General features: G+C 41.6%; 1 protein-coding gene across 1 annotated transcript; it reads left to right on the top strand.

Moving 5' to 3' along the window:
• The first annotated feature begins 9,872 nt into the window (after positions 1 to 9,872).
• On the top strand, positions 9,873 to 11,534 carry LOC147428563 (uncharacterized). The gene is made up of 4 exons (XM_086496956.1): positions 9,873 to 10,012; positions 10,243 to 10,475; positions 10,609 to 10,745; positions 11,220 to 11,534. Exons 2-4 carry the CDS (start codon positions 10,290 to 10,292, stop codon positions 11,287 to 11,289), a joined length of 393 nt encoding a protein of 130 aa, XP_086353082.1. The 5' UTR covers positions 9,873 to 10,012; positions 10,243 to 10,289; the 3' UTR covers positions 11,290 to 11,534.
• Positions 11,535 to 13,749: the final 2,215 nt, after the last annotated feature.

Genomic DNA, 13,749 nt, shown 5'->3' on the forward strand with positions numbered 1-13,749 from the left:
TATTATTTTTGAGTTTGAGGTGCCAGAAATTGAGGCCCCTCTTTTACAACCACTTCACTTTTGTAAATGAGTGAAGCTCATTAGTTCTTGTATGACCCATAAGGGGAGTTCCCACTACAAATATTTACAAAGCCATAGTGGCTTATTGAAATGAGATTCTAAGATACTGTGCAACTATAAAATGGCCAAGAATAATTGCCGTCGCCTCTTCATCAACTCCCCGCATTCCACTCTACAAAATCATCATCAACTCAATTAGTAAAATGAATAGACAGCACATAATTAACCATTACGCCCAGCTATCCCAATTGCAGTTAACCACTACAACAGGAGGGTGCCTAGTCTCGTAACATTCATCATCCAATTATCCTGTAGAGATCAAATTTTTGCAAAGAGAAGGAACATGCCTAACATCTTTAAGCTTCCATTCATTTCCATTAGGAGTTTTGACACAAATTGTCCCTTTGCCAACAATTTCACAAGCTTCATCATCTCCCAAGTATACATACCCAAAATTACCTTTTGTGTAATCTTGGAAATGCTTCTTGTGCGGTGTCACATGGAATGAAGCCCCGAAAGCTACTATCCCAGAATTAGACACATTGTATAATGAGAGAATTAGAGCGTCTTGCTCTACTTTACCTGCCACATTGACCTCCGATGTTGGCTTGTTGTCTTGAGACTTAGACTCCTTCTTCTTCTTGGACCAGAAATATTTCTCAACGTGGCTCTTCTTATCATAGTTCCAACATTCAAGAACTGACTTTGAGTGTGACTTGCTCCACCTTGAGTGATCACGACCCTTTTGGTTTTTGAACATCTCCTTAGGCCTTCCTCTTGTTTCCACTGGTAGTGCAGCACTTGATGATTCACGTGTGCTTCTCCTTCGCACTTCCTCGCTTAGGAGAACACCGACAACATCATCAAACTTAAGAGTTTTTGTGTCAGAGATAGAGTTACTTACAACCATCACAAGGCTGTCCCAACTATCCGGTAGAGAGGATAGTATAAGGAGGGATCGCACTTCATCGTCAAAATTAATATTCACCGATCAAAGTTGAATTATGTTGGTGTTAAAATCGTTTAGGTGTTCTGCAACTGAACCATTCTCTATCATCTTTGTATTGAACAAACGCTTCATGAAGAAATACCTTATTGGATGCCGATGGTTTCTTGTAGAGGCCGTCAAGTGACTTCATCAAGTCCTTTGTGGTCTTCATCTCCAAAATGTTGAAAGCCACCGTTCACGCCAAGCTTAACTGGATTGTTCCTAATGCCTTTCGGTCAAGGACAATCCAATCTTCATCTACCAATGTTGTGGGCTTCTTTGCAAGACCTTCCAGTGAAAAATAAAGGTCCTTCTAGTAGAGATAGTCTTCAATCTGCATCTTCGAGTGATGGTAGTTCTTGTCGTTGAACTTCTCTATTTTGAGCTTCCCTTCTTCCTCCATTACTCCCACTCAATTCAAGGAATCCCTTTCCTTGAGATACTTTAGCTACGAGCAAACCTTGCTCTGATACCAGTTGCTAGGAAATAATACATAGCTATGTAGATAAAAGAGTAGCTTACTTAATGGAGAGAGACAATTTTTTAGACAAGAGATTACACACACACACACACACACACACACACACACACACACACACACACACAGAGCACAATATATGTGGTTCACCCAATGTGGGATACATCCACGGGAAAGCACCCCCTCAATGGCTTTAGTACTTCAAACAAGAAGTAGGTTACAAAGGGATTATACCCTTAATAGACCTCCAGCCTTGCCTCACTCTAACCACCTCACATCAACTTCACAATGCACCACAATGCATTTTGTGTGTAGAAGAGGCCTCCTTTTATAGGCCAAAAGGGCTTCCCTCTCTCATGAGAGGCAGTCGTGTGTAGCCGCCCTTGTGTAGACAAGTCCAAGTTGGACTCTCCAATGCACCCGTGTGTGGCTGCCCTTGAGAAGACAAGTCCGCCTTCAAATCGGCCACCGGCCATTGAATTCGGCCACCGGTTGCGGGCCATTGACTTCCAACCATCGTCCATCGGCCATTGACTACCGATCACTGGGTGGCCATTGACTATCGGCCACCAATCGGCCGTTTTCTGACCACTTTTCAATCGCTGTTTGCCTATAATATTTTGACAAAAAAGGAATATTTTGGTGAGTGAATTTTTTGTTTTTGACGAGTGATTTTTCTTCACGCACATGGCTTCGCCTCATAACGAGGGCCTTACAAATGTGCGTTTTTTATACAAAAAATACAAAGGGTAAATCAGGCTCCATACTTACTAGTTATAATCAACCTTGGTCAATTCTCCCCCCCCCCCCCAAAATATGATACCCCCCTCCCTTATTTTTAAGCTTGGGATAAAAATTATTGGGGGCCTGCCCCTAACTTATACGCTTATGTAACTTGTAAAAAAAACCCTCCCTTGCACTTACGTGGTGCGGTAAGTTTTCCATGGTGAATCCTTCGAGAATGCACCAGTACTGTAATTGCCTAAATTGGACAGACCATTCTTTGTCGTAGTCACTAATGCTATAGTTAAAAAGGTATCGGTGCAGTTCTTATGCAAGATAACCATCCACTCGCTTTTGAAAGTCGTGAATTCAAACCTTCTGAATCAAAGTTCAGTACTTATGATAAAGAATTGACTATTGTGATACTTGCTTTAAAAATCTAGAAACATTACTTGATGGGTGCTGATTTAGTCATCAAAACTAATCAACACAATATCAAGTACTTTCTGTCTCAAACCTTAATAGATGATAGACATATTGAGTGGACTGCCTTTATTTAAAGTTTTTACCTCAACATTCAATACCAACCTGGTAAGGAAAATGTTGTAGCTGATGCTTTGAGTCAAAGGCCCTCTCTTAATAATCTATCAACCATTACGGGTACTTCATTTGATTCTATGCCTGACTCTGTGTGTGTGTGTGTGCGCGCGCGCGCGCACGCGCACACGCACGCAAGACATAATTGTGCTCAAGCTAAGCTATGGTTGATGTAACCCATCCTTCATTGAACATCAAGCTTCATATACCACCTGAATCAAGCAACAGCCCACCAAAATCTTTGGAGAGAGAGAGAGAGAGAGAGGGGGGGGGGGGGGGGGGGGGGGAGAGAGTTAGCGTGAGCGTCCATGCTATTTTGGGAATGCGCAATTAGGGGGAGAAAGAGAGAGTGAGAGAAATCACCTTGAGGCGGAGGGGTGGACTTGGTGACACATATCCCCAAGCCCACTGGGCTTGAAAAATGTATCATATGAGAATTTCATATGGACCATTGTCTTGGATCTAGGGTTCATATTTTTTGCAAAAGCATGGTGCTTGGGTTTCTTGTTGTGAGATCATGGCAATGGTGTTGATGCCCTCCCTGTTTCCATTAACACCCCCACTATTGTTGCTTACTGAGAAGGATCCTTTCCATTGGATATACACTTCAAATATGCAACCACCAACTTGTTTCTAAAAAGAATGCCATCTTGAGCATCGGTTTACACGTTCAAATTTGAAATGTATACCACACTACTTCCAAGAATTTCATTTGTGAACTGTGGACACATCACATCCAGACTTTCTACAACAATGAGCTTTGGAGCACATCTTATACATGATCCAATCAATGACACTAGATTTTCCACACATCCATAGTGCTCCTTGCTAGATGCATGTGCCTTGAATTTCAACCCACAAGTTCGAACACCAATAACTTGAGCCCCCAACACATTGGTCCAAATCATGTATATGGAACTTGAGTTTCCCTTGTTTGCTGCTCACAAGCCTCTCTCTGGATGAAGCATGTTGTGAAAGCTGCCATTGGCTAGAACACTGGAGCCAACAAGCCCACTGTGGTCTCCGCCACATGAGCCATACAGTCTTCCTTGGTGAACTTTTCTCAAAATTTGTGTTACTCTTGTGCACGTCAAGCTTTCCTTTGCCAATATTCTCATCCATGCTCTTCCTATTGCCTTTTTATTTCCAGTTTTTGAGACCAATCAATTTGTACCTCCCTCGATGACATGGAGAATGCCGAGGCCAACAATTGAGTGCTAGTCCAGGCACTATTCAAATTCGAGAGTTGATCTTAGATCACCACAATCATTGGAGACCGTACTTTAGCAGGGGAAAGGAAAAACACTACCCTTCGTAGAAGCATTGCAAAACTCCATACCCTTTGAAGCCACACCCTTGGAAACATTTCAAGCCATTGCCAAGCAAGTAAGGAGAAAAGGGCCACTTTGGGTGTTTCAAGATGCAAATCTGGAGAGCAAAAGAGCCCCGTGTGTCACTGTTTTTGAACTATTTCAAGATGCTCAATAACTACTACCATTGGATTCCACTCGCCTCACCCACATCTTGCATTTCAAAATGCATAGGGGAGAGGCCCTCCTCCACGGTCAAATAGCTCACAATGCATGAGCGTCTCAAGATGCAAGCAAAAAGGGGTAGGTCAAAGATGGTATCAAGAACTCATGTTTTGAAAGACAAGGGAAAAGTGTTGTCTCCTGCGTAGCTTTGGCCCGTGCTTCCTTTTTCAGTTGTGTCTCAAAATGCAATGACTAGAGGCCAAAAATTATGATTCACAATGCCCTTCTTCACCGATCGACAGCCGCTGGCTGAGAGAGAGAGAGAGAGAGAGAGAGAGAGAGAGAGAGAGAGAGAGAGAGAGAGAGAGAGAGAGAGAGAGAGAGAGAGAGAGAGAGAGAGAGAGAGAGATTGTGAACCAACCAACCGCAACAATGAATTAATTGATTGACAATGGAGACATAGGTTTGCTTATATACTATCCAAAGGAAATGGCCCTATCTAGAATCTTGTCTAACAAGTAAACTAGATACCTAAAAGACAAATTAATAACTAGGACCACATTAAGCATTCACTTGAGATGCATAAAATTTAACGATCAAGCGCTTGACCTAAGATCAAAGGTTCTTGACTGTAGATCAATCTGCATGGATGATTATTAACCGATTGTACCTATTCTCCATACTTTATCAAGCTGATCTTCACCCCACAACTTCATCCTTACTGGAGTTTCCTTTCTCCCGAATTAGATGGAGCATTTACTCATTGATTGGTTTAGCCCAAGTTGAAGGATGATTCACTTATCATCTTAATACTTTATGTCAATGATTTACTCATTATCGGGCAGTCTAAAGAAGAGATTTCTATCTTGAAGAAGTCACTAAGCACATAGTTTTCTATGAAGGATTTGAGAGATGCAAATCACTTTCTGGGTATGAATATCAAGAGGGATAGAAAACGTGGAATATAGGTATATGCACAAGTCTTACAACATTTTTTTACTCAAATCTAATGCTAAAAAAGCAAAAATGGCAAAGGTGTCATATTCTTCAGCATTTAGTAGTCTTATGTATGCCATGGTAGCCACGAGACCAAACATTGCTTTTGCAGCGGGAGTGATTAGCAAATTTATGGCAAATCTTGTGAGAAAGCACTGGGAAGCATTGATCTTGTCAGAAAGCATTGGGAAGCATTGAAGCATATCTTGAGATATCTAAAAGGGATGAGAAACAAATGCTTACACTTTGGGAGTAGTGATGCATCCGTTGTGGGTTACACATATGCGGATTATGTGGGTTGTGTGGATAGTCAAAGATCCATGTCTGGCTATGTTTTTCTTTTTGCTGTAGCAGCAGTCTCATGGAGATCATGTCTCCAAAACTATACATCATCTTCTACCACAAAGGTAGAGAATGTGGCAATTTCTAATGCTAGCATGTAAGCTATATTGTTAGCTTTCCTAGTGGGAGATCTTGGCATGATGCATTGTGATAGTCAGAGTAGTGCAATTGTGTTAGTGAAGAAGCATGTGTTTCACTCCAAGTCAAAGCACACAGAAGTCTGTTATCATGTGATACACGACATATTGGCTATCAAATGCATTGAGTTAGTCAAGGTTCATATGGATAAGAACCCTGTAGATGCTCTCATGAAGAGCCTACCCTCAAAGTGATTTGCACATTGCCTAGAGATGATGGGTGTAGGGTGAAGCCACAAGATTGATTCACATTTATAGAGATGTACATACTTACACATATAGCCACTTGGGCCACGTTGGCTTTCAAGTGGGAGATTGTTGGGGTTTATGCCAACTAGTCGGACCACTTACTAACCCATCTTTTGGGCTATCCTTATTCTTGATATAATACATGATTAAGGAGCTATGAATTATCTTCTGACTCACTCTGTGTGCTCCGCCCACATGTTGTGTATTCATCTTCACTTGCACTCTACACGCATGTCCCGATGCACTCACATGAAACTCAACTATAGATATACAATCCTCTTTCTCACACAATGGCATACATAGAATAGAGTGTTCCATGTCTCACCTTTGAGAATAACAAGATTTCCCTTCTTGATCAACCATGAACCATTCTCAATGGTTTTTGTGTAGCCCAAGTCATCAAGATGACCAAGATACTATTTGCTAACTTGGGACATATCTGACATTCTTGATTATGTAATCCATGCCATTATGCAGAACCAATTTAATGTCTCCAACCCCATGTATCTCAAGCTCATAATATTCACTAAGCTTCATTATGCCACGTGTATGTGCATAAGTAGAGAACCACTCTCTATGAGGTGTCACATGGAAATTGGCTCCAGAGTCCATGACCCAATCCTGATATAAGGTGGCATCTTCTCTAGCAAGAGCATCGGAGCTAAGGTGTGATGTAAAACCTAGAACATGTGAGGGAGTTAGGACCTCAAGAACATCTAAAGTTTTAGGAGACTCTACCGAGACTCTACCATATTGAGCTCCTCAATCTTAGTTTTGTCTTTTCCATCATTGTCGGATTTCTTACTGTCTTGAGACTTTTTCTTATCTCTTTGCCATGCATGATAGTTTTAATTTAGATGCCATTCTTATGGCAATGATAGCATTCAATATTATGCAAAGAAACTTTAGATATGCTATGAGAGTTTCCACATCCTTGCTTTTAGCATGATCATAAATGCGACCCCTCTGTCCTTTGCCACGTGCATCACCCTGTTTGGTAGGTTCCATAGATTGCCCATAATTTCTTCACTAATAAGCAGGCTAGCAACTATTTCATCATTGGCCAATTTTCCCTTGTAGAGTTGCTTATGACTGTGTAGAAAATGTCCCATGAGGAAGGTAGAGAGCACATCAAGAAGATAGGTCGCACCTCATCATGAAAATCGATTTGCTCAGACGTCTATTGATTGAAAACTACGTTGAATGCATTCAACTTTGAAAACAGTGTCACTTCCTTTCATGCAAAGCTTGAATAGCTTCTACATCAAGTAAACCATGTTACTTCTGCTCTTGCTCTCATAGATATTGCAAAGCTTGTCTCGTAAGGCTTTAGCAGTAGCTTCAGAACACGATGGTGATGAGTAGACAAATAGTGGACCTAGCTTTGGCATCAAGCATTTTCCACTATGCAATCATGTAGCCATCGTCCTTTGGGTGCTCAAACAGTGGCTCCAATTGACCTTTTTGGATTAACACGTATTGAATTTGCTCTTTCCATATGGAAAAGTTCATGCTATTCACCTTCCTTATGTTGTAATTGTCTTTCTCAGAGGACAAAGGCCATAACTGGAAAAATTAAACACTATGGCAAGAAAACCAAGAAACTATAGCAAGAAAATTTGAAATTTTTTGACATAATTTCCCCTGTAACAAGAGCAAAATATCAACTCAAAATGGGGCTCATAATTCCAAAATTACATAAACTAGAATTGTGGGAAAAATTTGGCAACATCTTGTTTGTATGGGGAGAAAACAATCAACCTAAAATGCATATAAAATCAACCATAAACTCACAATTGTGCATAAACCAAGTCAAAATTGACCCAAAACAGATTGTTAGCATGACATCAACTATACATAACCTATGGTGATGCCTTGTACATGGGATCTCCAACTACTTGTATCACCAAAGGTATCAAAAAATTTGAGAATATCCCAACTCAAAGAAAACCTCATCTCACAACCCTCCAAAAGGCTCATCAGACACAACAATAGTCCATCTAAGAAAGGTCTTTTGTAACGGATCTAGAAAATGATTAAATGCCAAAAACCAAGACAAAACCAACTCCACAATGGTGTACAAAAACAGTGTCTGCAACTCAATGCACATAAGTGTGTAAAACTAATTCAAGATGCAGTATATGGGCTCAAACATGTGCCAAAAAACCAAGACAAAACCAACTCCACAATGGTGTACAAAAACAGTGTCTGCAACTCAACATACATAAGTGTGTAAAACTAATGCAAGATGCAATATATGGGTTCAAACATGTGCCATATGAGATGCAAGAAGTAAAGTCACAATCCCTACGGGGATATTGCTCTCAAAAGAGCACACATCATAAATCCTTGCCTCTAAATGCATAAGTAAAGGTTTGGGTATGGCCCTAGCATGTCAATGAGATGTTAATCTCATTTTCCCATCTTTTTCATTGTTGGAAAGCAAAACCTTGCTCCCTCTTATTTTGATCCCCCCCCCCCCCCCCCTTGGAAGTTGAGCATGCAACGAGCTGGCAAAGTGCACCATGTCGAAGGCCCATGTCCCATATGTTTGCATTGACGTGTGTGCCGTCGAGTTGGCAAAAGATATTGGTTGTTGCGCATGCCCATTCCAACACAATATCAATTGGCATAGACATCTCAATCATCCCCGCCTTACTACGGACGTCCATAAATGAAAAGGCTTGAGTGGAAACCATAAGCATCAAGCTCTTGCGTTTCACGAGGTTTGGAAGTCGAGCCAATTGAGTACATTGATTTACTACTGAGCGATGGAAATTTTGAAATTGTTATAGCGTCACATGGGTGTTATAGCCAAAGCACCCAAACAAAGCTTTTTGGGACCTCTTCTACACTCGCTTGTGACATGGACCTAAGAGGGCTTCCCCATAGGCCCTATAAAGGCGCCTTTGGAGGGCCCTCAAACCAAGTAGTATGTGCCCCATAAATGTTTTCCTTCCGCAATTTGAAGAAACAATGGAAACTGGGGATTATCGCCACCTTTTTTATGTGAAATGCCTTGACCCTCTACACTTAAGAAGCGCCTTTTGAACGGGCTATAACCCGTCATGCTTCCACAATGCATCGTTGCAGGATGACAAACATGCACATCACCAATCAGTTTCTTATGCACACTTGTGCACACATATAGACAGTCCAACCTTGTTTCAAAAGCCGACATACCGATTGCCTTTTGAGATTTGGGAAATAGAAGGGGCGTGGAGAAGGGTGCCCTCATGAGGATGGGCATGCAACAGAGAGAGAAAGAGAGAGAGGTGCCATGAGAGAGAGGTGCCATGAGAGAGAGAGAGAGAGAGAGAGAGAGAGAGAGAGAGAGAGAGAGAGGTTGCCATTTGAAGCTAACGACAGCGAATATAACTCGCAGGGCTGCCGTGTGAAAGTCTGTAATGATGCTTCTTGTGTCTTATGCAAATTGCACGAGGTTGATAGTATGTAGTGCCAGCATTGCAGATTGACTGCCAAAAAGCTAACGACAGCGAATATAACTCGCAGGGCTGCCGTGTGAAAGTCTGTAATGATGCTTCTTGTGTCTTATGCAAATTGCACGAGGTTGATAGTATGTAGTGCCAGCATTGCAGATTGACTGCCAAAAATGGTCCTTGTCAAAGTATGGGGCACCCACATGAGGCTATTAGGCCCTTCAATTCAGTGAAGGACTCCCAAATGCGACGCCTCTTCAAAGGGCCTATGGGGGAGCCCTCTAACCGAACATTATTGGGGACTCTCCAATTAGCCCAGTCTTCGGATCACCAAATATTTGATGGGATTCTTGGAATCTTGTCACGTTAAAATTAGCAAAAGAGCTAGCCAAATGGACGGACATAAACGAGAGAGGACGGAACACGTTGGAAACAGATAGCTAGGACCGACCTCTTCTTTTATTATAATATCCATCTCTTCCTCGAGCTTGGTGTTGTTCACTCTGTGCACAGATCTGCTTAGCCAGGTATCTCTCTCTCTCTCTCTCTGTTTATTTCTGGGTTTTAGCTTCCTGTATGTGCGTGCTCTCTCTGTTTATTACTGGGCTTTAGCTTCTTGAATGTGCTCTCTCTCTCTCTCTCTCTCTCTCTCTCTCTCTCTCTAATTAGGGGTCTTCCTGCATGCCCATTTTCTTTTCGATCGCTGTTATCTTCTCAACATTTTTGCACGATCTGATCCTGTTGATTCGTCTTTCAGCTCAACTTGTGTCCTCTCCAACTCCTACTTTCATCTTTCCTTCCGGCATGGCTGCCTCCGCCACATGCAGCGTCCCCATCAGAATGATTGGCATGCCTTGTGCTAAATATCAAAGAAATCTCCAGTCCCAGAATGTAGTCTCGTCCTCTCGATTCACCCACAGCCACATCATTAAGGCTGCACAGACGCAGTCCGCTCCTCGCACACGCGAAACGGAGAACGTATCGCTCAAGGTATATGTCCCATGTGTTTTACTGGTTTTTTCAAGATGATTGAAGAATTGGGCATATGCAGAAGCCCATCTCTTTCTTGATGAGCAATGGTATTCACTTTTGGTGGCTCTATTTTCTTGCGAATTTATTGTAGGGTGATGCAGAGGATGCTGCCTTGAAGGTATTTGCTGATGATACAAAAGGAATTGTATGCTATCGAACAGAGTCTGGTGAAATCGTTTGTGAGGGCATGGATGAGGGCCCTCAGTTCTATCCTCCTTCTGGGGCGAAGTAAGTGAACTGTTTTGTCTGGAAGCTAGTAATAGTCTGCCCCCTTTTCGTAAGGTCATAGCAAAGTTTGGAGATTATAGTGTGTGATTCCGCTGATTTTGTTGGTTTTGAGGGTGCTATATTGTCAATTCTGCATAGGCAAGCGAGGTTTTAGCTAGAAACAGGTTATGCAGTCTTGTAGGGTGATTTTTGTTGTGGAGTTCCGGAAGTGGGTTGACCCACTGCTCAAAAAAAAGCCTGGATTTAATGCAATCCCACCTACAAATTTTGACTATTACCTATAAATTTAATATCTGAAGGCGAGAAACCTGCAGAATTTATAGAAATTTAGTAAAATCTTCAAATTTAGTCAAGTTGCCTCTACCAATTATCACATGCAGGTTTGCCAAGTTTTTTGCAAAAAGTTATTTTCGAGCACTGGTTTGCTGCTGTTTTGAATCTGCCGCTAACTTTGTATGTTTTTTTCTCTTTCAGCTTCTACATGCCCGATACTCGAGCTGCTGCTATCCTTCCTCTGCTAGGAGAGGTTATGTATGAAATCTAAGATTACAAAGGCGTCGTGGGCTTTTCTTGTTCTTCAAGATAAGCATAAGCTTTTGCGAACTTGATGATGTGGGGAGTAGTTGTAATCCAGAGTAAGCAAAGGTTAATTCACTTATAGAGAGATTATTATCTTAAGTGTGGTTGGAACTTGACCTGTATATTAATCTGTACCCTAGTTATGTTCGGTTCATCTGAGGATGAACCCTCATGACGTTGTCCTATATATACATATGATGACTTTCTGCATCGTGTTGTGAGTTTTAAAGAAAGGCTTTTGACAATTTCCAGTTGTGTGGTTTCTATCTGTTCTATGTGAGGTTTCAAGTTTCACGGAAGCTATGAATCCTGCAGCAGCACATATTGTACCTAAAAGTATGTCTGTCTTTGACTTTGGGAGGTGGTGTTTATTGCGTGGATTGAAACCTCTTAAATCCATGTTGAAACTTACCATTCAGAATTTTTATGGCTGCTATTTATAAAAGTAAGATTCTCGTAATCGAGGGTATGGTGTGCTTCATATCTGAAGAAAGGTCTTCAAAAAGTAGCAAAAAGGAAGTGTAGAACTTGTTGATTGTATAATTTGGGCGGTGTTCAGTAGCTAGGAAATACAGACAAAGGTTAACTTGCCACAGGATTTTGAGACATATTGGCTATGTAACCTTGGAATGCGCATGGGGAATGCGAAAATGCGGAAAAGGTGAAAAGCTTGAAATGATTGGTTAGTGGGGGAAATTGTACACTTTGTTAGGATCATTTCTCTACGTCAACACTTGGAAGGTGTTGAATAATTCTTAAAAAAACGTAGGTTTTTGCACCTTGGGTTTTCTTAAGTTCTTTGGGACTTAAGTTTATTTCGAGCACTCATGTTGATGTAAGATAATAATGTGCTAGAGATTCCTGGGATACTGTTCCGAAATATGTTATGTGATCAGCGAGTGGAAATGTCTTAATTCAATTTTTTGTGTGTCTACACTGTGATTATAGTCAGTTCAAACTCGGCAATTCACGGTTGCCGAATGATGGATTTCATATAGATTGCGTGTAATATATTCATTAGTATCTTGGGTTTTAAGTGGATGTTCCTTATGCTGCTCACGTATGTAATTTCACAGAGGCTGCTTCAATTTACTAGCCAAGCATGAACTGTGTTCAAGTGTTGTATTCCTGATTTCATCAATTGGGGTAGTGTGTTAGTAATCCGTCAAGATGGTGCGTCTCGTCTCTCCAATCTATCTACCTTCTACATTGCAAATTCACCATGTGGGTTTCATCCCTCCCATCTGTTTAATTTATTTCAAAATTTGCCATGTATTTTTTGAGCTTTGCCACCACCATAGCTGGAATATCTGCAGGGTGGTCTTAGTGTAGAGTCTTCATTTACAGCTGATTTGCAGTGTCCAATTCCTTGTATGCTCTCTTTGTGGGAAACAATAATAGAAGTTTGATGCACGGCAAGTCGGCCTTTGCAATCATGTGCATGGTGTGTCAACCGTTGCATGCCATCGCAGCAACAGTTGACACTTGGGGGGATTGCCAACTCTAGTGATTGGAATTATCCCTACCACTGGCGACAGGTGCATGCCACCTCAACAGCCGGCATGAAATCATACGGTAAAATAGTCTTATTACTATGTGAATTTCTTCTTGCCCCCACTGCATTGGCCCTTGGTCCCTGGTTGACTATCCCCTTTGATATGGGTTCCCACCATGGCTCGCAGCTTCCACCTATTGCCATGTCGTCGGGCACATAATGAGAAATGGTCCCTTAATGGTCTTACGAGTGACCACTTCCTACTTGAATTCACCTGTTTGAGTATTGGAGGTCTTCATTGCCTAGATCTTGTGAGGGCTCCTTTGAGGTGGTGTTTGACTTTCTAGATTCTTGGCATATGGGGGTGACCCATTTTGGCACTGTAGCATCACAGAGCCTTGTACTCTCTAGTGATAGTAGAGTTTTGCGATTATATGGGGGGTTGATCCATTTTGGCATTGTAGCATCACATAGCCTTGCCCTCTCCTGTGATAGTAGAGTTTTGCGAAACTATCCGTCTCCCTATGGCATTTTTCTCTCCTCCCCCCCCCCCTTCTTTTGATCCATTGTCCCATGCCTTCCATTGCACTTTGACATGGTATCAGAGACCGCATGCCTTCCATTGCACTTTGACATGGTATCAGAGACTGCATTGGTTGTCACCTAGTGGATCTCTCTCTCTAGTTTTTTACCAGAGTGTTGGGCTTGTATCGATTATAATGCCTAGAGGTGCAAAATTACCAATTTTACAAAAGACTAAAAAATCTTTACACTAGAGTGCAAAGTAGTAAGAGTTGGGGCTAGAATTGTATACATGTAAAGGGGTTAGAATGGAACGGACGGAGTCAGAAGTTCCATAGGAAAATTGCATGAATATGCTTGGATAGATTTCCTTAAAAATGCGGCACAATCTACTTTGTTAAGCCGATG

This window comes from Adiantum capillus-veneris, chromosome 23 (genome assembly GCF_014529385.1).
Source record: "Adiantum capillus-veneris isolate H3 chromosome 23, ASM1452938v2, whole genome shotgun sequence".
Lineage (NCBI taxonomy): Eukaryota > Viridiplantae > Streptophyta > Polypodiopsida > Polypodiales > Pteridaceae > Adiantum > Adiantum capillus-veneris.

What these genes read in the sequence shown, in the direction of transcription:
- LOC147428563 (XM_086496956.1), top strand. Translation starts at nt 10,290, where the DNA reads ATGGCTGCCTCCGCCACATGCAGCGTCCCCATCAGAATGATTGGCATG. An exon ending in CGGAGAACGTATCGCTCAAG is followed by an intron (nt 10,476 to 10,608) that starts GTATATGTCCCA and finishes AATTTATTGTAG; the next exon opens with GGTGATGCAGAGGATGCTGC. An exon ending in TATCCTCCTTCTGGGGCGAA is followed by an intron (nt 10,746 to 11,219) that starts GTAAGTGAACTG and finishes TTTCTCTTTCAG; the next exon opens with CTTCTACATGCCCGATACTC.